At 37.4% G+C, this 22,015-nt stretch overlaps 2 protein-coding genes across 3 annotated transcripts in view; one reads left to right on the top strand and one right to left on the bottom strand.

Annotated features, from left to right (window-relative positions):
* The first annotated feature begins 1,160 nt into the window (after nt 1-1,160).
* On the top strand, nt 1,161-8,025 carry NDF5 (NDH-dependent cyclic electron flow 5). The gene is made up of 3 exons (XM_077389280.1): nt 1,161-1,771; nt 6,599-7,075; nt 7,609-8,025. The coding sequence occupies exons 1-3, from the start codon at nt 1,235-1,237 to the stop codon at nt 7,801-7,803; spliced, it is 1,209 nt and encodes a 402-aa protein (XP_077245395.1). The 5' UTR covers nt 1,161-1,234; the 3' UTR covers nt 7,804-8,025.
* A 1,255-nt stretch (nt 8,026-9,280) lies between these two features.
* Nucleotides 9,281-22,015, bottom strand: part of LOC143885213 (uncharacterized) — a 37,210-nt gene continuing 24,475 nt past the window's right edge. For both annotated transcript variants that reach the window (XM_077389279.1, XM_077389278.1), the window contains exons 15-16: nt 11,818-11,926; nt 9,281-9,467 (exon numbers count right to left, since the gene is read on the bottom strand). In XM_077389279.1, the coding sequence (XP_077245394.1) occupies nt 11,860-11,926 (67 nt within the window). In that variant the 3' untranslated portion in view covers nt 9,281-9,467; nt 11,818-11,859. The remainder of the gene's footprint in view (nt 9,468-11,817; nt 11,927-22,015) is intronic.

The following is a 22,015-nucleotide window of genomic DNA, read 5'->3' on the forward strand; positions in this document are numbered from 1 at the left end:
AAAAAGGCGCTTACGGCTAACGGCGGATTTCAAGAATCCCGCCAAATACCCCCTAAATCCGCCCCCACTAAGCACCCTAAAAGTTCTTAAAATGCTTTTGTGGGATTTGCTAGCCAATTGTGCAAAAAGAGAGAGCAGCCACGTCAGGTGATTTAGCATGGGAGATGTCTGAATAATCAAGACCGTTGATCATGGAGATCATCATGAGGTGATCTATTTGATCCTGGTGCCCCGCTGGATAGTAATCTCATTCATTTGATCAAGGCCTACAAAAATAAATGATTTAGCATTTCTTGGAATAACCCTAAACGTGGCTTTATAGATCAAGGAGCTAGGATCACACGATGGAAGTGAGATCAACGACAACCGGCCAAGACACATGTTTGTTAACTGGATCAACATACCTGATCGTGCCACATGGCACAAATTGAGCCCAAGATGATCATTAGGAAAACATGTATTTACCATCTTGTTAATAAGGACATCAAATTACTTTATACTTGGATGGCAAGAAAAACATTTCTGATGGAATTTTTTTTCCTTAGGAAATTTTTATTTCCAACACGTTTGGCTACCATGAATTTGTTTTCATAATAAGATTGGTTCCTCCAAATGGAGATGTGGCTAAAATTCAGGAAACAAAAAAAAATCTACTCAAAATCGGATTGACCTTTTCCCGATTTTTAGTAATATCTAATCGCCTGAGAAACTAGTTTCCTGCATTTGGTTTCCTGATTTCCTCATCTCCACTCGGAGAAACCGAATTATCATGAAAACAAATTCACGGTAGCCAAATGCGCCCAAATTAAAATACAATAATTAATGACAGTTTACAGGGATATCTTCATAAATTGAAAGCCCTTCTAAATAAAAAATTGAATGGGTTCATTCCAGTGTAAATAAAAAAATATTGAAATTTTTAGAAATATTTTTCATTTCCAAACTTTTCCAGAATATTTCTCCAATCCAAACCAGGTTAGAGAAAAAAGTGAGAAAATAGATTAAAAAAAAATCAGTGGCAAGAAACTCATATTACCCTTAAGAAAAACCAACAGATAAGGCTGGGTAGCTGAGGCAACCATACGCCCTCAGAATCCTTTTGTTCATCCAAAGACAGCAGACCCCATAAATAAATATCCAAAAAAAATCACTAAAAGTCACAAGTCATTCTCTACCTTATCTTTCTCTATCCAAGTCAGAAAAAAAATCACAGATATAATACATAGAAAAAAAAATGTTACAATTAGAAAAGGCTAAGGCCACTGCCATGGCTAACTCCTTTCTCTTCTCATCCAATCCCTCTCCTCTTACCATTACAAACCCATCTAAGCATTTTAACAGTTTTTACACTTGCATTCTCCCATTCAAATCTCATCATGGAAAACACAAGGGAGGCTTCTCACTGTTTGTATCAGCTACAAGTTCAACCTCACCCATCAATGTGGAGTACCTTGAAAGAGAGTTCAGTGGCCATGGAGTCAGCTTTGCCGGGCTCGGCGAAAGCTGTGTAGTAAGGATGGGAATGGAGAATGGGAGCATGGCCAGTTTGATGTTGCCAAGTGGGCTGATCACCTCTTATAAGCCTCACATGTGGCACGGTGGCACGGTCGAGGTGCTCCACACGTCGGTCTCCGAGGGGGAGGATGGTGATGCTCTCATCCAAGGAGGAATGTCTGTGGGTTTAGGGTGTGAGAGTGATGGTGGAATGTCATGGTGTCCAAGCATTTGGTCTCTTCATGATGTTAGAGGGAGTCCTCAAAAGTCTATACAGGTGGGTTCATCTTCTTTCCATAAATTACTAGTACTTTTGAGTTCCCTTTTGGGTTTTGATTAACAACTCTAGAGCAGTCACTTCCAATACTAGGATCTTCTTTAGATAACGTAAAAGAAATTAGCCTTGATTGCTTGAATTCTTGCTACCATTGCAATCATGGTTTAAAATTTCGGTTTCGGTAACCGTTTCGGACCCCACCAAAAACCGAAATTTGGTAATTTGGTTCCAAATTCCGGACCGAAATTACCGAAATGGCAAAAAATTGAATTTCGGAATTTTGGTCGAAATTTTAAACCATGATTGCTATGTCATTAGGTCCATTTTTTTAAATTCAAATTAGTTTTGTTTTTCTTGTTCTCATGGTTAGCACAATCATGACCCAAATATATGGAGTCCTTCTTTCCATATCTTATTAGTACTTTTGTGTTGCCTTCTGGGGTTTGATTAACAAATCTACAACAGTCACTTCCAATATTAGAAACTTCTTTAGATATTTAAGTCACAGAGATTAGCCTTGAATATTTATTTATTTATTTTAAAATTGACAGATTTCATTGATATTGGAATAGCATTGCCTGCTTTACAAAATATCAGAGATAGCTGGAACGGGCATACCCGAAACCAGTGATAAGACTACTCAAAAGCAAGGCAAAATATTAACATTCCTCTTCTTCCCTACTTCATACCTTTTGCTACTCTACTCTTCTGACTCCAAAAAGACCTTTCTACATCATCAGACTCTTTACATGCCTCTATACATCAAGACCAGAAGATACTAATAATTCAAAAACTATAATCTTCCTATGAGATCATTCCTGCAAGTACACCGTTAAACAACACAAAGTAACATCTTTGCGATCTTCAAAAGAAGATCTTGAGAGAAACCTTTCAAAAATTGAAACTTGCTTTTTATGCGACCGTCCATGAAGGTCATGACATCCTTCAGAAATGAACCTAGACCCAAAAGTCCACCATGCTACAATTCCCCTTCTGAGGATCGTGACTATGCTAATCAGAAAGACATCTACAAGCCTAAGAACAGTTTCGTAACTCACACAGAAATAATCAATCCCGGCTTGCAGCTCCTTTCCTTTAGGGAAGAATACGATAGCGAATTCCGGTACCGATACTTCTTCCATCGGGTCGGACTTGATGGCAATCAGTTTCTCTAACTTCTGGACACAAAGCCACCGGTTGGCCTCCCAACTGAGACGACGCTCTTTTCTCATCCTCAAGGCTATTCTTGAAGAAGCGAAGATTGTAGACCGGCAAGCATATATCTTTAACGTTGCGTGTGCCTGTGAGAGGGAAAAGGTCCTCCACATTCTGAAGAAAGCCTCTCTAAGTTGATTCCATTGTCTTTTAAGGGTACTTTTGACGATCTCTCTCGGGGTAGGGGCTTCAAGGGAGGCCTTGGTTTCATTATATCATAAGTGTTGCACCTCATTTCAGAGCTCCATCCAAGGGGAGCAATCCACTGGTTGCAACCTTCTACGCTTGAATGTTCGAACTTCCGAAGGGAGAACGTTGCAGGATTCCATTTTTAGACTCTAAAAATGATGTCCTTTCGTTTTCCTGGAGGCCCATGAATATACCCTTTAAGAACAAACCGTCTAAACTACCAATTAAAGGGCCCCACAAACGAAGACGTGCGCAGCAAGAATGCTATTAAATAGACGTCACCTCGCAATTAATATCAACGCTAACAACGAGCCATTTGTCATATGAACCATGAATGTACTTAAATCTCCTTGATAACACTATATCCAAGATTTGTATTTTGTGTCATCTATTACTTTTCCTGCCTTGAGAGCCACCGCTTCCGGGGCCTTTAGCTTAATCTACCAAAGAAGCGCATCTACTAAGAGACCTCGATTTTGCATAGAACAATCCATACATCCCATCCTAGAGGCCACCGCTTCCGGAAGGTCCTTTTCCAAAAAAGGATTAAAATAGAGTGGGAGAGTGGAGAACTCTCCTCCAGACTTGACGACCCAGCAATTGTTGTAGAGATTTACATAACCTAGTCCCTCCAGAATTTGAAAATGAAGCCAGGCGGCTCAAATCTTTTACTGGATGACCAAGGACACTACTCATTAGGATACCCAGGATTTTCTTGGCTTTAATGTTTGATTTTTCGTATCTCGAGAAAGCCAGCGTTCGGCGCCAAGCCTTGGTAGTGTCAGATTGATCCTGCGGACTTAGCTTCACACCTACAGAAGGTGGAACGACTATTTTTGGATCACCCAAAGCTGAAACTACTCCCGAGAAATCAGTCTTGGAGGGCCCATTCTGAAAAGACTGATGATTTGGAGTTTTGAATTTCAAAAACGAAGGAAGGACGATCGAGCCAGGCCCACCAGGACGGTCCAGATTAGCCACCGCTGGCCCTGGCACAGATTGCAGATCAAGAGTATCACCTCCGCCTGAATGAGCAACGTTTTGGGCATACACCCTGGGCCTTCCGACCCATAACGACCGAGTGTTCCTTAGAAACAGTCGGGGGCCGGGACAGAGGACGAGTATTCGAGGAAACAAACTCGAGAAGAGGAGGCCTTAAACAAATCCTTACGAATATGAAAAGACTCCTGTACCGGTCTTTCAGTTTGAGGCATGGGGGCCTGAATTTCTATACCTATTTTGAAGCAAATGTCCTGAACTCGAATCTGAACGAAGGATCTGGTTTCGAGCCAATCCGAAGTAAGAATAAGAGCTGAAGCATGCGTCATACAGTGGCCATGACTGCCTTCCATTCTTACGTCAAGGACTTTTCCAAATAATTTACCCAGAGCCTCCACAATAGATGTTGCCCATACATGAAGAGGGATCCCAATAAAATTAACCCAAATAGCCTTTTCCTCTTGTCTTTTTACCGGCCTCCACTCAAGAAGGGAGTGGATGAAATTACCACCCGCTTTTTCTTCCATTAACAAGATCCTAGAAGCCATATCTTCATTATCAAACATAAAAAGGATCTCATTAGGACCAAGAATGCCTGGCATAGAGAGAGAAGAGATATTTCATAAATTCTTATCTCGATTCCATATATCAACAAGATTCCAATTTCTCCATTTTAACCTACCGACCAGACATGATTTAAGAAGGTGTTTCCGGTCCTCCACCTCCTTCCTGGAGATGGTTAAGGTCGGAATCCCATTTTCTGAACCGGTTAGGATTTCCCCAGAGTCTGGCCAAAAGCCCTCTACTCTTTCATCAGTCGAGTTATGACCGAAAAATCCTGAAGGTGGAGGCCGACAAGATTTACCTCTTGATTTCCGGAGCTTATAGCATCGACAATTTCTTCGCCAACTAAAATTAAAATAATCACAATTAGAGCAGGACCAGTCTCCCCTTTTTTTCATCCTCCTCCCATCCCTTGAATATTTTAAATTATGCTGCCATTGTAATGTCATTAAGTCCATTTTTTGAAATTCAAATTAGCTTTTTTCTTATCTTCATGGTTAGCACAATCATGATCTAATTTTGTGGTTTCCAAGCATTTGGTCTCTTCATGGTGATAGAGGGAGTTCTCAAAACTATATAGAGGTGGGGGTTCATCTGCATCTCATACGTTATATAATTATACTTTTGAGTTCCCTTCTAGGTTTCGATTAACAACTCTAGAACAGCCAACTCCAATATTAGAATCTTCTTTAGAAATTTAAGTAACAGAAACTAGCCTGGATTATTTGAAATTCTTGCTGCCATTGCAATGTCATTAGGTCCATTTTTTTTTAAACTCAAATTAGCTTTTTTGTTATTTTCATGGTTAGCACAATCATGATCCAAATTTGTGGGGTCCAAGCATTTGGTTTCTTCATGATGTTTGAATGAGTCCTCAAAAGTCTATACTGGTGGATTCATCTTCTTCTCATTTCTCACTAATATCGTTGTGTAACCCTCTGGGCTTTGATTAACAGAAATTAGCCTTGACTATTTGAATTCTTGCTGCCATTGCAATGTCATTAGATCCATTTTTTTTAATTCAAATTAATAGAGGACCCCTTTTTCTTCTGTTCATAGTTAGCACAATCTGGTCCAAATTTGCACAAAATAATTATCAGACAGTGAAATCTACTATGCCCTTGAGTTTATTTGATAAAATCTGTCAAGTTCCTGATACAGATCTGAATGTTTCAGATCTGCTCAATAACGATTCTTGAGAACAGAGAAAAGAAGAAGGTGAAGAAGAGATAGAAGAAAGATAGTTTGTTATTTCTTTTCCGATCCCCTTTTCAATTGCTGGTGACTCCTTTTGTAAGGAAGGATGTCACTGTCAATTAGTTACAATCTGTCTGACACTGATTGATTCTATTGCAACTAACATATTCTCACTTTCCTCCAATGGGACCACACTACTTAAGCTCTTAACTACTAACTAATTGTGCTGCTATTACTGATCTAATTACCGACGTAATCCCTCATCCATATCGGTGGTCGTTTGCCCCTGCCTTCCCTGTTCTGCGTTTGAATCCCTTCGTCTCTCTGACTTGGTTGAGCTTGGATCACTATCAGTTCCCTTAACATTTCATGAACTCATAGAACATATCTAAATGTAGTTAGGAATTTGTGGGTTTTTACCAGAGGAAATATTGATCAGTGAGGCTAGAAGTAATAAAACTTATCTTGTCATTAAGCCCAATCTATACTAGAAAAGTTTTTAGATTGTTCTAAAGGCTATGTTTCTTTCGACGTAAAATGGGCGTAACACAAATTTTACGAAAAATGGGTGTAAAATTTGTCATTGCTCATTTTACATCGAAAGAAATAACATATATTTAGGTGCATTTGCCTAATATTATCTACAATGGGGTTGAAATGCAGGTAGAGTTGATATGCAATGATTCAGAAGACAAGGTTGAAGTTAAGTACCTTGTCACTCTGCAACAAGACCTCCTAAGCTCAGAGCTTATGATCACTAACTTGAAATCCACCTCACTCCACCTTATGGGCTCTCTTATAAGCCATCTAACAGTGAGCACCCCTGATGCGACTTATGCAATTGGATTGCAAGGCTCGAATTACTTTAGCAAACCACCAATGGAATCAAACTTTAGCATAATTCCTCCAGGTTTTGACATGGAAAGAAACTCTGAGGGATCCTGGGGTCAGACAGCAGCACTTCAAGGATTGTTTTCTAATTGGGGTATGAGGGGCAATAAGGATGAAGAAGATTCAAAAGGAAAGGGCGAACCAGAGGAGGAAATAGAGGGAGAAGAAGATGATAATTATATGCAATTGACTGAAAAAATCAGCAGGATTTATACCTCTGCACCGAGGAGATTCACAGTCCTTGATAGGGTAATGTCTCAATATAAATCAGATTTTTTGTCATTTACAATAGCTTCTATTTATAGCTAGTCATGAAATTTTCTCACAGAAAAGATCCAAATAGAATTGTTGAATGAGTTTTAAAAAAAAATAAAATTCTTACCCTCAGTACCAAAATTATTTCAAGTTTCATCACTACAGCATTACAAAACCTGATGTATTTTTTTGTCATATTTTGAAAGGTCAGCAAAAAACTTCTTACCCAGAGTACCAAAATTACTTCAGGTTTTATCACTACAAAATTACAAAATCAGAAGTATTTTCTTGTCATTTTTTGAAAGTTTAGCAAAAAGGTTCTTACCCACAGTATCAAAATTATTTCAAGGTTTATCATTACAGCATTACAAAATCAGAAGTGTTTTCTTGTCATTGTTTTGAAAGTTTAGCAAGTCACAGTTACTGTTTTTATTTTTTTGAAAATGAATGTCACAGTTACTATTAATAGTAATAAATTTCATGTTTATTGAACTTACCACAAAATCCTGTCCTTATTGATGAAACAGGGAAGGAGAAATTCAGTTATAGTGGGGAGAGCAGGGTTTGATGAATTATATGTTTTTAGTCCTGGATCAAACTATGAATGGTATGGGAAGTATGCTTATATCTGTACAGGTCCATCAGCTATGCTAAAACCAGTAGTCTTGGGTCCTGAAGGTGTATGGAGAGGTGCTCAGTATCTGCATAATCCAAACCTCTAAAATAATACCATAGAAATTGTCTATATCATGAACTTGTTCAAATTGATCATGGTTCTTATGATTTGTGAACGACTTTCGATCACAAATAAGAACTTAATCTGTATTTAGTCTTCTCATTTTTCCTTATCAATTTAGGAAGAATTTTTTTTACTGAACTTTGATTTCTGTTGTGAGTGTGAAACACATGTAGAGATTGAAAATTCAGCTTACGAATTTTTGTTATTGAGTTTTCCTATAGAGTATCTAAAGATGAGTCCTGATTACAAATAAAAGTAGAAAGATCGTTGGATTGCGTGGCCTTCAGCCCTTGATCGAAGAGCAGTGATCCTCGGGCACATATTGTACACACCCATTTGCATTGATTAATAAAATTATATCTATAATTAGGGATTTGCTAGGGACCATCGCAGAAGGCATTTCGCGGAACGTCTGTTGCATTAGACTGCAGCCACCCGAAACTTTTCGGGACAGCACATCAGTTGATAAGCCATCATTGATGTTAGTGACTCATTAGGTGCTTGATAAATGCCCCATCTACCATGAGAGCTTAGTCATCTTATTGGTAGAGAGGAGCTTTGTTATTAAGTAGTTTCACATCCGTTACAACTGTGTTGCCTAGAATTCTGCCTTTCACTGTTCTTTGAGAGGGGCTGAGACTAAAAAACACCCGCCTCAAACCTGACCCGTTCCCCTAATTCTATCGTAATTTTCAAAATCTTGAGATCATAATTTTTTTGTATTTTTCTACTTTTGCCTCGGAGCAGCCTGAACTCAACCTAACCCGATTTGGTAAATCAGGTTAAACAGGTTGGGTTAGGGTTGAGAAATTTAGAGGCGGATTGGTTTAGGATTGAACCTCCTTGACCTTAGGCTCGGGTTGGATGAAGTTAGGGTTGAGGTAATGTTAACTCCGGTTGGGCTGGGAATGGCCTCAACCCGACCCGAGTTCCACCCCTATGCCTCACTTCCTTTAGCATGCTCAAGAACCAACACTTAATAATGGAGTTTTGTTCTTGTATTTCTGAGATGTAAGGGAGAAAGAAGGGCATGGGAAACAAAAGGCCTCTCACCTGATGAACGAGAACTTCAGTGTTAGGTATCTTGCTAATAAACCAACAGCTTCAGAGCTGATGGAACGTGTTAGGCAAGGCCCTCTAAACCTGCCCATACCAAGGTTGGGTCAGCCGGCCCCCACTCAGAACCATAACATTTAGATTCCTGGAAAAAAAAATAACAAGTGCAAGTTGGATTTCTTTTTCTTTTTTCTTTTTTCTTTTTTTGAAGTTTATTTCGAGAAAAAAATATCCAAATCATAGAAAGCATAAGTTTTTTTCTCTTTCCTTTCCTTTTTTTCCTTCTTCTTCTTCATCTTCTTCTCCTCTTCTCTTCTCTTCTCTTCTCCTCTTCTCCCTTCCTTTTTTTTTTTCTTTTTTTTTGAGAAAGTAAAAGCCCACATCCAAACATAAAACAGTACAAGGTAAAAGCAGAAAAAAAATGCACTACTTCATTCAGAAAGAACTTGGAATACAATCGTTGAAAACTGAACAAGCAATGAGTAAGCCTAAATGCAAAGCAATTTACATGGGCCACTTGCCGCTTCACTATACCCGTGCTCATCAATAGCTACAGTAGAGAACTGGTGCTCAGCAATTAGCCTGCAAGCACTGTAATAAAACATAAAAATTTAATTATAACCAAAAGATCCTGAACATGAAAAAGAAAAGAATGAAGACAGATGTTAGTCGGTTACCATTCAAAGGAAAAAAGAAAGAAAGAATGAGGACAAAAAGAATTGGTTTTTACAATCGAATTCCAAAATCATCTTACCACTTGGTGGCTTATTTTTTTTTGGAAACAATAACAAAAACAATCAATTTTCAAAATCATCTTAGCCATTTGGTAGCTTTTTTTGGAAACAATAACAAAAACATTACTAAGTGCGGTAACTTCCACCTCAGTCAATCCTTGGTATCAATAGGAACCACAAGAACCTCAAACACCTTCCCTTTGTCATTATTTAAAAGTTTTCCCCATCCCCTCGGTGCCAAAACTTCCATCAAAATGGAGTGCGGTCGCATTGGTAGGAATGAACCATCCAGTTTTTCTACATTCTTTTGGAGGCAAGCTACATATAAAATTTTCCCAGCTTCTACGAGGATCTTGAAGTGAGACTAGAAGCAAAATTTTCCTTCCTAAGGCCTAACTAATGATCAAGCTCTTTAAATCTTGTTTATGATCCGATTCCTGCCAATCAACAAGATTTTTTCTCCAAATTCCATCTACTCTTGTTCTTGTTCCAAATCACCCACAAAACCACAGAAGTTATTGCCCAAAGTATATGACCTCTATCGCCACGATGATGTGTCCTCCACGTTTTGAATAATTCCAAAGCAGAGGCTGGACAAAACCCAACAAATGCCCGACACTTGAGAATCACACTCCACCCACATCCTCCAGCCGTCTTACAAACGATGAGAAATGAGTCTTAGTCTACTTTTGGCGCAACGGCCCACCTAGAAAACTCCTATGTCTATAGTGGATTGGATCGTTTCTTTGCAACCACTATCAGGACATGAGGTGATCCCCAAGGCACACCTGAGATCACACATGTCAAGGATAGGGCCCTCAATGCTTACAAGAGCATTTTCCTTTTTGTGGAATGAGGGTTCCATGGAAATTTGAGAGTAGTGAGCTGCACCATTTGCGATTTAAAAACCTTACGTAAAATGGATATAAGCATGGATTGTATGTTTGTAGATGAATGTGTAGCTTACGTTCTTTGCATGTATGTAGATTTCCCATAATGACGAACTTCAATCCCCTACTAAGATTCTGGATGATCACTGCTACTATTTCTTTAGATCTAAAGTGGAAGATGTTCTGAGAATGACCAACTTATTCCCAAACTAGTAAAGGCACATACCCTCCAAATATTATAAGCATGGAATCAAAAAGTCAAAGCCTCTCATTCCAATAGAAGCAATACATATTTCCCACAACTATATTTTACTCTCCTAAAATTTAGTTGGCGAGGAACGGAATTCCACAGTGAGTCAACGAGGTCCCCGTGTTCCCACCATATTGCTAAGTCAAACCAAAAGATTGCTGTCCAGTCAGGATTGAAGGATGATTTAGCACTCCATCTATCCCTCTAGCTTCCTGAATCCAGGTTTGGTGTGAAAAGCCTCATCAAGTTGGTTAAAATTGAAGTCAGCAGATCTAGCAACCAGCGGAAAAACCACATTCGGTGATGCGATCATGAATCAGAATGACTGCATATTGGCTGGCTCTAGCAGATTCTTGAAAATATCTCCATAATTGAAGCCAAGGGCGTAGATTGATTTAAAATGGTTCTATTAAAAATGGAGTTATTATTGTTGGAAGATAGCTCCATATGGCTAGAACTGGATTCTAAGAAAATATTCACAGCAAATATGATACAGCCCCAAGAGGAAATCAAAGATATGATTGATTCTGTCAAAGCTACATTTTCAGCAACATAATCACGTGGAAGGTTTCCTCTTGACCAAGATGAGTGTTGAATCTTAAGCGAACACCGATATCTCACTCCCTTCCATTCCAAGATCTCCTATGGGAGGAGACTCCACAGAGATGCCGATTTATCACTTTTGTTGATGGACTACTTTTTGCACGCCCTAGGGTTTTCCTGCTTTTTCATAGTAAGAAAAAAAAAAGATTTCCCTGCTTTTTCAGAGTATACCGTTTAATTAGCTCAAGTGTAGGTTGTACACTTGTACTTACTACTTAGTCCCCCATGTCGTATGTTTCTTCTGGTTCTTTTTTGTACTACAACTGTTTACAAATCATGGGTAGAAACCAACAACTATCGAAAAATATGTAGATCATCCCTTTTATTTTATGTAAACGAAACCCATGGGATGCTAAAAAAACACAAAATATTATTGACTACAACATGGAATTTCCAATTATCTTTTAACTAAATAAAGTTAATGAAGGAAAAGGAAGGCCCAGTGGGGTCACTACACTACATACCGAGAAAATGAAGGTCAGTTACTTGAGGTTACTCCTGCACATCTACACAACGAGCTCGTCTTCCAGGTAACTGTACTCAAATGTGAACTCAGTCTTGATCCTCTGGCACCTGCAAATCAGTGATGGGGCAAAGCAATGAGAGCACCAAAAGTCAATTATATCTACTACATGCTTCACGGTTCATCATATTTGATGGTAGTTTAATAATAGTTGACTTGATTGACATATTGACAAGTAACAAACTGACAAATTACAACTCTGTATCATTTTAACATTAAAAAATTCTAAACTATACAACAAGTTGATGACAGTCTAATATTCTCAAAAACATCATCAGACCCCGTTAAATAGGACTTTTAAAGTTTATTTAACATTGTATATTTTTCAGTTTTCATTATTTCTAACGATAATTATCAGGTAAGTTTCTACTCAGGGTATGATTCAGAATTCTTTCAACCAAAACCAAGTTACAATACAATACAACTTGGTCACCAGATTGCTGATTATGTAGTCGTATCATAACGTAAATATACAATTTTAAACATCTAAATTAGTGAGTGTATTGTACACAGATGTTGTACACTTGTACTACCCATTTAAAAAACTTAAGGATAGAATACCTTGGATTTTTAGGTAAACAATAAATTATACCAGGATAGCTATATATCACAGAATAACATGCTAATTTTGAGCAACTCATCAGAGACACCTTATCTATTTCATTCTTGCATGTAAAAAAGATCAGCTAATTGTGAGGCTGATAGGATGGCTAAGGAAGAAGTCTCGAAAGAAGATCTAGCTGTCTTTCACTTTTGGCTGCCTTGACAGAAGGGGTGGTTCTTAAGGGTAGTTGCGAAGCAACTGTATGGTGGCCTCCCAAACTAGTGGGAGGCCTTGTATCTTGGTTGCGGCTTTCCCGCCTACTCATCAGAGCGCACTATGTAATGACAACAATAAGAGCCCAATATGCTAAGGAATCTCACATGTGTATCACTAGGTGTCTAGGACGTGACCGATTTCAATATATTTCAAGGTTTATAAAACCCCATTCAACTTGCATTTTAAGGTAAGGGAGATTTTGTTATTTTGACAAGAATAATTTTTGGCAAAAGACTTCATCTGATCCTCCAATTGATGAATTGAAGCGACAAGGCATTAGAATTGGACAGTTTTACATCAGCAGTTTTATGCCCTGTTCGTTTGAGATTGTGACAACCGATTGTCAGCCCCAAACCTATTATCAGGCTCAAATTTAAACGTAAATTTGAGCCCGATAATAGGTTTGGGGCTCTCAATCGGTTATCACAATCTCAAACGAACAGGGCCTTAGTGTTTTGGTCTATTGGATAAATAAGTTTTGGTTTATGCTTGCATAGTATTGTTTATCTCATAGTTACCAGAAGCACCCAAGAAGGGTCAGAAAGCCCACTTTAGGGGATAAATTCTTCTCGCTTCTAAAAGTTAGCAAAATCCCGAAATTTCAGCTGAAATCCCGAAATTTCGGCCGAAATTAGGTAAAGACGTTCGAAATGTCATTTTTTTGGGCCGAAATTTCGGTAATTTCGGCTTCGGCTAGGACCGTCTAAGGAGGAGCTCTCGACCACGAGCCTTGATGAGGACGTATTCGTCTTTGAGATTGCTGGGCTCCTACTGGAATTACAGAAGTGCTCATCTTAAGGGGAGTCTCTTTTCAAAGCTCTTAATTTTGACTATTTCAATAGGAGAGAGAACCATCTGATGAGGATTTTGGTGTTGACCGAAATCTGAAATTTCGGATTTCGGTCGAAATTTAAAACCATGCATCTAACCCATTCAAAAAATATTGTGTATGGTAAATTTTCAGCCCTATTTAAGTGCTGATTTTGACAGAAACCGCGCTTAAATACATGTATATCGCACCTATACCTCATCTACTTTACATAGAACCTAAATATACATATAATATACCATTTTTAAAACAAAACCCACACAAAACAGCCCTTAAACGTTACTGTTTTGTGCTGATTTTTGTTGAAAAACAACAATAAACTACAAACAACACAACAATTTATCATGACTTTTCACAAAAAACATACTACATAATTTATTCAACATAGATTTGATGAAATCTCAAGGAAACAGCCCCCGTTGGGTGCTGATTTCGAGAGAAAACAGTGACAAAAGTCACTAAAAATCATATGTATAGGTTAAAACATTTAAAAACAACCTCTCCAATACATTATATCATAATCCCTAATAGTTTACATGAAAGAAATAGGTTTTCCACCTTAAAAACCCTAAAAAGAGTTTCAAAATCCCTTTCTTTATTCGAAAGAAATCAAGATAAATTAAGAAACAGCCCTAATCTGAGAAATCAAGAACACAAAAGGCAAAAACACAAATTTTTCCACCCAAAAATTCAAAAAGTGGGTTTTCGGGCACTTAGTCGAAGAGGAAAACTCAATTCAACAAAGAACCTTAGATCTTTCATTCCTTTTCTCTCTCTTTTCTCCTTCCTCTCTTCTTCCTCTCTTTTTCTCTTTCTCTCTTTTTCTCTTCTATTTTTTATTTTGTATTTTCTTAGTTTAGTTCAAATTAGAAGCATGTTTCCTATTCTAAGTCTAAAAGAATTGGTAAGTGTCAATTCTATTTAGGTCTCTTAATTCTTTTCTTTTATTTAAGCGAAACAAGAGAAAAAGATAAAATTCAATTTGAGTCCACATGTGGCCCACTTACTATTCTTAGTAAAAACGTATTTACTATTTATAGTAAAATCGGAATTTACTATTTATAGTAAACCCGAAATTTACTATTTATAGTCACTTTGGACTTACTATTTATAGTAAGTGCAAATCCGACGATCCGAAAGGCTCCAATCGAAGATCTAAACAATTGATCTTCGATCGGGGAATCTACAGCTAAGATTTAATTAAAATTATTTCCTTTTCCCGCCCCTTCGGTGGGGCCGGGTGTTACATTTTACCGTCCTTAAAGGAATTTCGTCTCCAAAATTTGACTCCCCTTATTGGAAAAGATGGTAGTTCTAAACATGGCATGAGCATAATCATAACTATCATACATAAATCTAAAAGGACATATCTCCAAACAACTCCGGAAAATTCTTTTGGATCTCTGACTCCCATTCCCAAGTAGCCTCTTCAACACCATGGTGACACCAAAGTACTTTGATCAATGGGATCGTCTCATTCCTCAAGACTCTTTCCTTTCGCTCAAGAATACGAACTGAACCTTCAGAAAAAGACCAATCCTCTTGAAGCTCCACTCCGTTCTCTAAAACATGGGAAGGATCGGGATGATACATGCGAAGCATGGATACATGGAACACATTATGCATCCTCTCTAGATGCGGGGGTAATTCCGACTAATAAGCTGTTGCTCCAACTCATTTAGTAATCCTGTAAGGTCCAATGTAACGAGGACTCAACTTCCATTTTCTGCCTAAACGCATGACCGCCATGAACAGAGAAATCTTCACAAACACTATATCTCCTTCTGCAAATTCAAGCTCTCTCTGCCATTGATCGACATAACTTTTCTGTCTGCTTTGAGCTGTCTTTAACAGATCTCTGATCAATGCAACTCTCTGTTGATTCCTGAACTAATTTCGGCCCAATCAACTGCTTCTCACCAACTTCTGCCCAACACAAAGAAGATCCGCGAGCACGACCATATAAAGCTTCAAATGGAGCTATTTGAATACTTTGCTGGTAACTATTATTATAACCAAGCTTGCAATGATGCAAGTGTTGCTCCCAATCTCCTCCAAAACCCAAAATACAGGCCCTCAACAAATCCTCCAAAATTTTGTTTACTCTCTCTATCTGACTATCTGTCTGAGAGTGATATGTCGTACTAAAACTCAAATTGGTTCCCAAAATTTTATCTAAACTCTTCCAAATTCCTAAAGTGAAACGAGTGCCCCGATCTGAAATAATAGTCAAAGGCACTCCATGATGCTTGACAATCTTAGCCACATACTCATTTGCTAGCCTCTCTAATTTTCATATCTTCTTGTTAGGAATAAAATGAGCCGATTTAGAGAGTCGATCCACAATCACCCATATCGCATCAAATCCACTCTTCGTCCTTGGAAAACCCATGATAAAGTCCATCGACAAATTATCCCATTTCCACTCAAGAATCTCTAATGGTTCAAGAGTACCCCCAGGTTTTTTATGCTCTATCTTTATCTTGTAGCAGGTTAAGCATTTAGATATATCTTGGTGCTACCCGGATGGATGGTGTAGCGAGACTTATGATCCTCATTCAGAATGTTTTTTCCGAGCTCTTCTTTATCTGTTACACAAATTCTACCCTTGAAATACAAACTACCATCTGCTTCAATAGAGAAATCGAGTTTAGAATCTGCCTCAACCTTCAAAAGACTATGACTTAACTTTGAGCTATCATCTGGGGAAAGCGAATGGGGTGCCAGATGCTTTTAGTAGGCAAGAGCATTCTAAGTTGCCTTGTCTGATGATGGAGGAGTTAAAGTTATTGGAGCAGTACAGAGACTTGGATTTGGGCACTAGTGAAGCTAGTGACCGTTTATTCATTGCCAATCTTCGCGTCCAATTGGGTTTTGTGGAGGCAATTAAAGAGGCTCAAGCAGAGGATGAGGAAATTATGAAGATGAAGGCTGAGGTAGATTCAAAACTCGACTTCTCTATTGAAGCAGATCGTAGTTTGTATTTCAAGGGTAGAATTTGTGTACCAGATAAAGAAGAGCTCAGAAAAAGCATTCTGAAAGAGGCTCATAACTCTTGCTACACCATCCATCTGAGTAGCACCAAGATATATCAAGATCTGAAGAGGAACTTTTGGTGGAGTGGCATGAAAAGGGATGTGGCCAAGTATGTGTCTAAATGCTTAACGTGTCAGAAGATAAAGATAGAGCATCAGAAACCTGGGGTACTCTTGAACCATCAGAGATTCCTGAGTCGAAATGGGATAGTTTGTCAATGGACGATGATAGTGGATCGTCTCACTAAATCGGCTCATTTTATTCCTATGAAGAAAACATGGAATTAGAGAGGTTACCAGATGAGTATGTGGCTAAGATTGTCAAGTATCATGGAGTGCCTTCGACTATTGTTTCAAATCGGGACATTCGTTTCACTTTCAGGATTTTGGAAGAGTTTGTATACAGCTTTGAGAAACAATTTGAGTTTTAGTACAGCATATCACCCTCAGACAGATGGTCAGATTGAGAGAGTAAACCAAATTTTGGAGGATTTGTTGACGGCCTACATTTTGGATTTTGAAGGAGATTGCGAGCAACGCTTGCATCTTTGCGAGTTTGCTTACAATAATAGTTACCAGCAAAGGTTGGTGAGAAACAATTGATTGGGCAGAAGTTAGTTCAGGAATCAAGCAGACAGAAAAGTTATGCTAATCAGAGTCGGAGGGAGCTTGAATTTGCAGGAGGAGATATGGTGTTTGAGAAGATTTCTCCATTCAAGGCGGCGATGCATTTTGGCAGAAAAGGGAAGTTGAGTCCTCGTTACATTGGACCTTAGACGATTACTAAAGGAATAAGACGATCCCATTAGACAAAGTACTTTGGCGTCGCCATGGTGTTGAAGAAGCTACTATGGAACGAGACTAAGAGATCCAAAAGAATTTTTCGGAGTTGTTTGAAGGTATGTCCTTTTAAATTTATGTGATAGCTATGATTATGCTCATGCCATGTTTAGAACAACCCTCTTTTCCAATAAAGGGGAGTCGAATTTTGGGGACGAAAGCCGAAATTCCTTTAAGGGGTGCAAAATGTAACACCCGACTCCACCGAGGGTCGGGAAAAGTGAATAATTTTAACTAAATCTTAGCCGCAGATTCTTCGATCAAAGATCAACGGTTTAGATCTTCGATTGGAGCCTTTCGGACCGTCAGATTTGCACTTACTATAAATATTAAGTGCAAACTTACTATAAATAGTAAAATCTATTTTTTAATATACATAGTAAATCTCATTTTTACTATAAATAGTAAATTCTGTTTTTACTATAAATAGTAAATTCTGTTTTTACTATAAATAGTAAATTCTGTTTTAATTATAAATAGTAAACTATGTTTTGACTATAAATAGTAAATCATGATTTTACTATAAATAGTAAATCCATTTTTTACAATAAACTGTAAGTGGGACACATGTCGACTCAAATTGAATTTTCTCTTTTGTTTCATTTAAATAAAAGATAAGAATTAAGAGACCTAAATAGAATTGACACTTACCAATTCTTTTAGACTTAAAATAGGAAACATGCTTCTAATTTGAAATAAACTAGGAAAACACAAAATAAAAGAAAGAAGAGACAAAGAGAGAGAGAGAGAGAAAGAAAAAGAAAGAAAGAGAAAAATGAGAGGAAGAAGAAAAAAAGAGAAAATGAAGGAAAGATATAGGGTTCTTCGTCGAATTGGGTTTTCGTCTTACAGCAAGTGCCCGAAAACCCAATTTTTGAATTTTTGGGTGGTTTTGGCCTCTATGTTCTTGATTTCTCAAGTGAGGGCTCTAGATATGTTTCTTAATTTATCTTTATTTCTTTCGAATAAAAGAAGGGTTTTTGAAACTCTTTTTAGTGTTTTTAAGGTGGAAAAACCTATTTCTCTCATATAAACTATTAGGGATTATGATATAATGTATTGGAGAGGTTGTTTTTAAATGTTTTAAGCTATACGTATGATTTTTAGTAACTTGTCACTGTTTTCTCTCGAAATCAGCAACCAACAATGGTTGTTTCTCCAAGATTTCATCAAATCTATGTTGTATAAATTATATAGTATGTTTTTCGTGAAAAGCCATGATACATTGTTGTGTTGCATATAGTTTATTGTTGTTTTTCAATGAAAATCAGCACAAATAGTGAAGTTTAAGGGCTGTTTTGTGTGGGTTTTGTTTTAGAAATGGTATATTATATGTATATTAGGTTCTATATTGTTAAAGTATAAAAGATAAATAACGCCTATCTCCAACAGCTTAAGCTTTTGGAGAAGTTGGTTAGTTAACATGGTATCAGAGCCAAAGGTCACGAGTTCAAACCTCCCGGATAGCAAAAATCCACATGCAATGGTCGGCCCAAAGTGGGACCACATGTGCCACGTGTTTGCCAAGTGGGCCACACGTGCGGGGAAGTGTTAAAGTATAAAAAATAACGCCCATCTCCAACAGCTTAAGCTTTTGGAGAAGTTGGTTAGTTAACATAGATAAAGTAAATGAGTTATAGGTGCGATATAATGTATTTAAGCACGGTTTCAGTCAAAATCAGCACTTAAATAGGGCTGAAAATGTACCATAAACATTTTTTTTTTTTTGGATGGGTTAGATGTAGGAATATAGAATATAAATAAATATAAATTAGTGGAGGGTAAAACAACAATCGAGTATGTGTTTTAATCGTGTTTTTGAGGATTGATCTTATCAAAACAGCCCCTTAAGTATATATTAATAATAATCATATGGGAATGGTATGGGAAAAACACCTTTGTACGTAAGCAAGTTGAGTATGTTGTTAGTTGTCGCAAAAATAATTTTTTTAAGTGAAATATCATAGTTTAACTAGAGTTTTGTGAAATTAGTTTGGGGTATAGATTTAGTAAAGGAAAAACAAATAGGCTAAGGGTAGTAAAGAGAAATAAAGAAACATTTGAAACACTAAAAATATTTGGATTGACACCCAAGTGACATGTTATGATTACAGGCTTTCTTCCGAGTGACACCTAGAGCGTGGTATCTTGACCCTTTTTCACTCGAGAAACCGAAGGTAAGTGATAGTTGGCTCATTCTATAAAAGCATTTTAGTGGGTTGATATTATAATTCAGTAACATGCATTCGTTCGTTGTGCATATTTGGTTTGCAAAAGTGAAATTTGAGACCGATGTGTGATAATTATTAATCATATATGTATATATCTGTGTCTTCTAGTATTACTTCATAATACTAAGGCCTACATATATGTATACATACATATATATATATGCATACATACATATATATATATGCATATATATATATATATATATATGATGAATTTTCTTTGAGATAGTCATGAGATGAGACCTTTGGATTCACAATTCTTTTGCCATTTTTTCTTTCATTCATTTGATCTTTGCCTTGTTAGTTATATCAGTTTTCCATGTTCTACATGATATCCTTCATTCTCTTATTTTTATGAATTGTGGACATCAAGCATGATCTTTTAGCGATTCTTACCATTATGATCATGCTTTGATTATCTATTTGTTTCGTGCATAGACCGTGTCGTAATACAATCTCAGTAAACTGCTAATTATTTTATGAGTCTACTATATGATCTTGTTCAGTTTTCTGACTCCATAGCCTCTCCCAAGTAACGTAGAAGAGGAAGAAGACGGTGCCTTTGCAAATGAACACCTTTGAACCACAGTAGGACGGGAAGTGAGCAACAGGTTTTGGGAATGAAGATGTTTTCATCCCACGAGTTGAAAATCTTAGTTTGAGTTATTTGAGTTCAGTTAGACATTTAGTTATGGATTTAGATATTTTATTTAGGGTAGTTGAACAGATGTAATAGACCTTTAAAATTTTATGGAATAAGATTGCTCACTCATTTTCATTTTATTGAGTTAAATTTATTCTCATGTTTAAAAAAAAAATTCCTTGTGTTTTTAATTGTCTTTTTCCCGTAGCGACCAGATGTGAAAACTGGGTCGTTACATGACACACATGTCCACACGTGTCGACACTTCTTTCGACATTTGTAAATGCATTGATAGAATTAGGTATTTATACAGTTTTTCATATCTCGTCTCTGTTTTCAACTGCTACCAGCTTTTCATTGTTTGACTTCTATTTTATACAGTTTTCCTTCTCTCTCTCTCTCTCTCTCTCTCTCTCTCTCTCTCTCTCTCTCTCTCTCTCTCTCTCTCTCTCTCTATCTATGCTCGAAATGCATAATGCATACGTATTTGATTTTTCTGCCGCCCCTGTTGCAACCACAGAAAAAGCCGCCGCCGAACATCTACAAAAATCACTGAAAATGACCTCTCACTTTCCATCTGCTCACCCAAACGTTAGAATGGAATGGAAATTTTTTTTTACAGTGAAACTGGGAATAGAAATTGAATATGATTCTTTTTTCGATTCCGGAAATCCGAACGCACCCTTACCGTAATCCTAGTCAAGGTGGGATGGGGGGATTGTTTAGAGATGGGGGCTTGTTGGGAGTTGTGACTCAACCGAAGCAGGGACGAGGCGACGTTAGACAAGGTTGTCAATATGTGCGTTGGGAGGGGGGAGTGGAAGTTGATTCTCTGAATACAACTAGGTGGGCTCCTAGGAGTGATGGTCCTTGGAGATTAGTGGATATTTTGAATGAGATTCTCAAGATTTTTACAAATGCAGATACTTCCTCATTTAATGTATTGGGTGAGTGAAGGATATTTCTGACTCTCCAGCTAAAGAGGGATCCAATAGTGATGCATTAGTGGTGGGTCAAGTGTTGCCCTCATTTTTAACATTTTTTTCCTTCTTAACAAATTGTTGGTTTTTAATTAAAAAAATAATTTATGAATAATGATGGTCCACATAATATTGATGTGATGAATCATGATTGAATGATTATTGGTTTGAATTTTTTTTTTTTATTATTTAACTGAAAAGTTCACATACCTAATCTACTAAATGATTGAATGATACCTATATCCAAAACAATCTTGTTCTTAGATCAATCATAAAAAATGTGTTGACTCCATGGAACACTTAAATTATTTTACGAGGCTTGAAATATTTTGAAGATACAACAATATTGTAATAAAGCATTCCACAGGTAGATACAGTTAGGAAAGAAACCAATCTAAGACTTCCTTGCTTATCAAGATAGTGACTGTATGCTATAGATCATATGGAACATGTTTATTGAAATCTACTCTAATTATTATCTACTTTTTATGCTTTTATTGGATTATCTTTTGACATGTCAGAGGTGTCTCAGGTGTATCCACGAGATGGGCAACACATCAGTGATTCTATAAGATTTGAAGTGCATGAGACAATTCCCATACTCGAAACAGTTAACTGTGCTCCCCGCCAAAGAGTAAACCAAGTAAACCAATACATATCAGCTGATGCACAAGCGATTTTTTTCCCATTCATAATTTTAAAAAATAAAGCAAAACATACGCACTCCATCAAACTTACTTTTAATGATTTGGCATTTTTTC

Source organism: Tasmannia lanceolata, unplaced genomic scaffold, assembly GCF_043159265.1.
Source record: "Tasmannia lanceolata isolate RefF3 unplaced genomic scaffold, GAP_Taslan_0.1 ptg000008l, whole genome shotgun sequence".
Taxonomy (NCBI): domain Eukaryota; kingdom Viridiplantae; phylum Streptophyta; class Magnoliopsida; order Canellales; family Winteraceae; genus Tasmannia; species Tasmannia lanceolata.

Excerpts from the sequence above, each read along its gene's own strand:
- NDF5 (XM_077389280.1), top strand. The coding sequence starts at position 1,235 with ATGTTACAATTAGAAAAGGCTAAGGCCACTGCCATGGCTAACTCCTTT. Across the intron at positions 1,772-6,598 it reads GTCCTCAAAAGTCTATACAG|GTAGAGTTGATATGCAATGA; the intron begins GTGGGTTCATCT and ends GTTGAAATGCAG. Across the intron at positions 7,076-7,608 it reads GATTCACAGTCCTTGATAGG|GGAAGGAGAAATTCAGTTAT; the intron begins GTAATGTCTCAA and ends TTGATGAAACAG.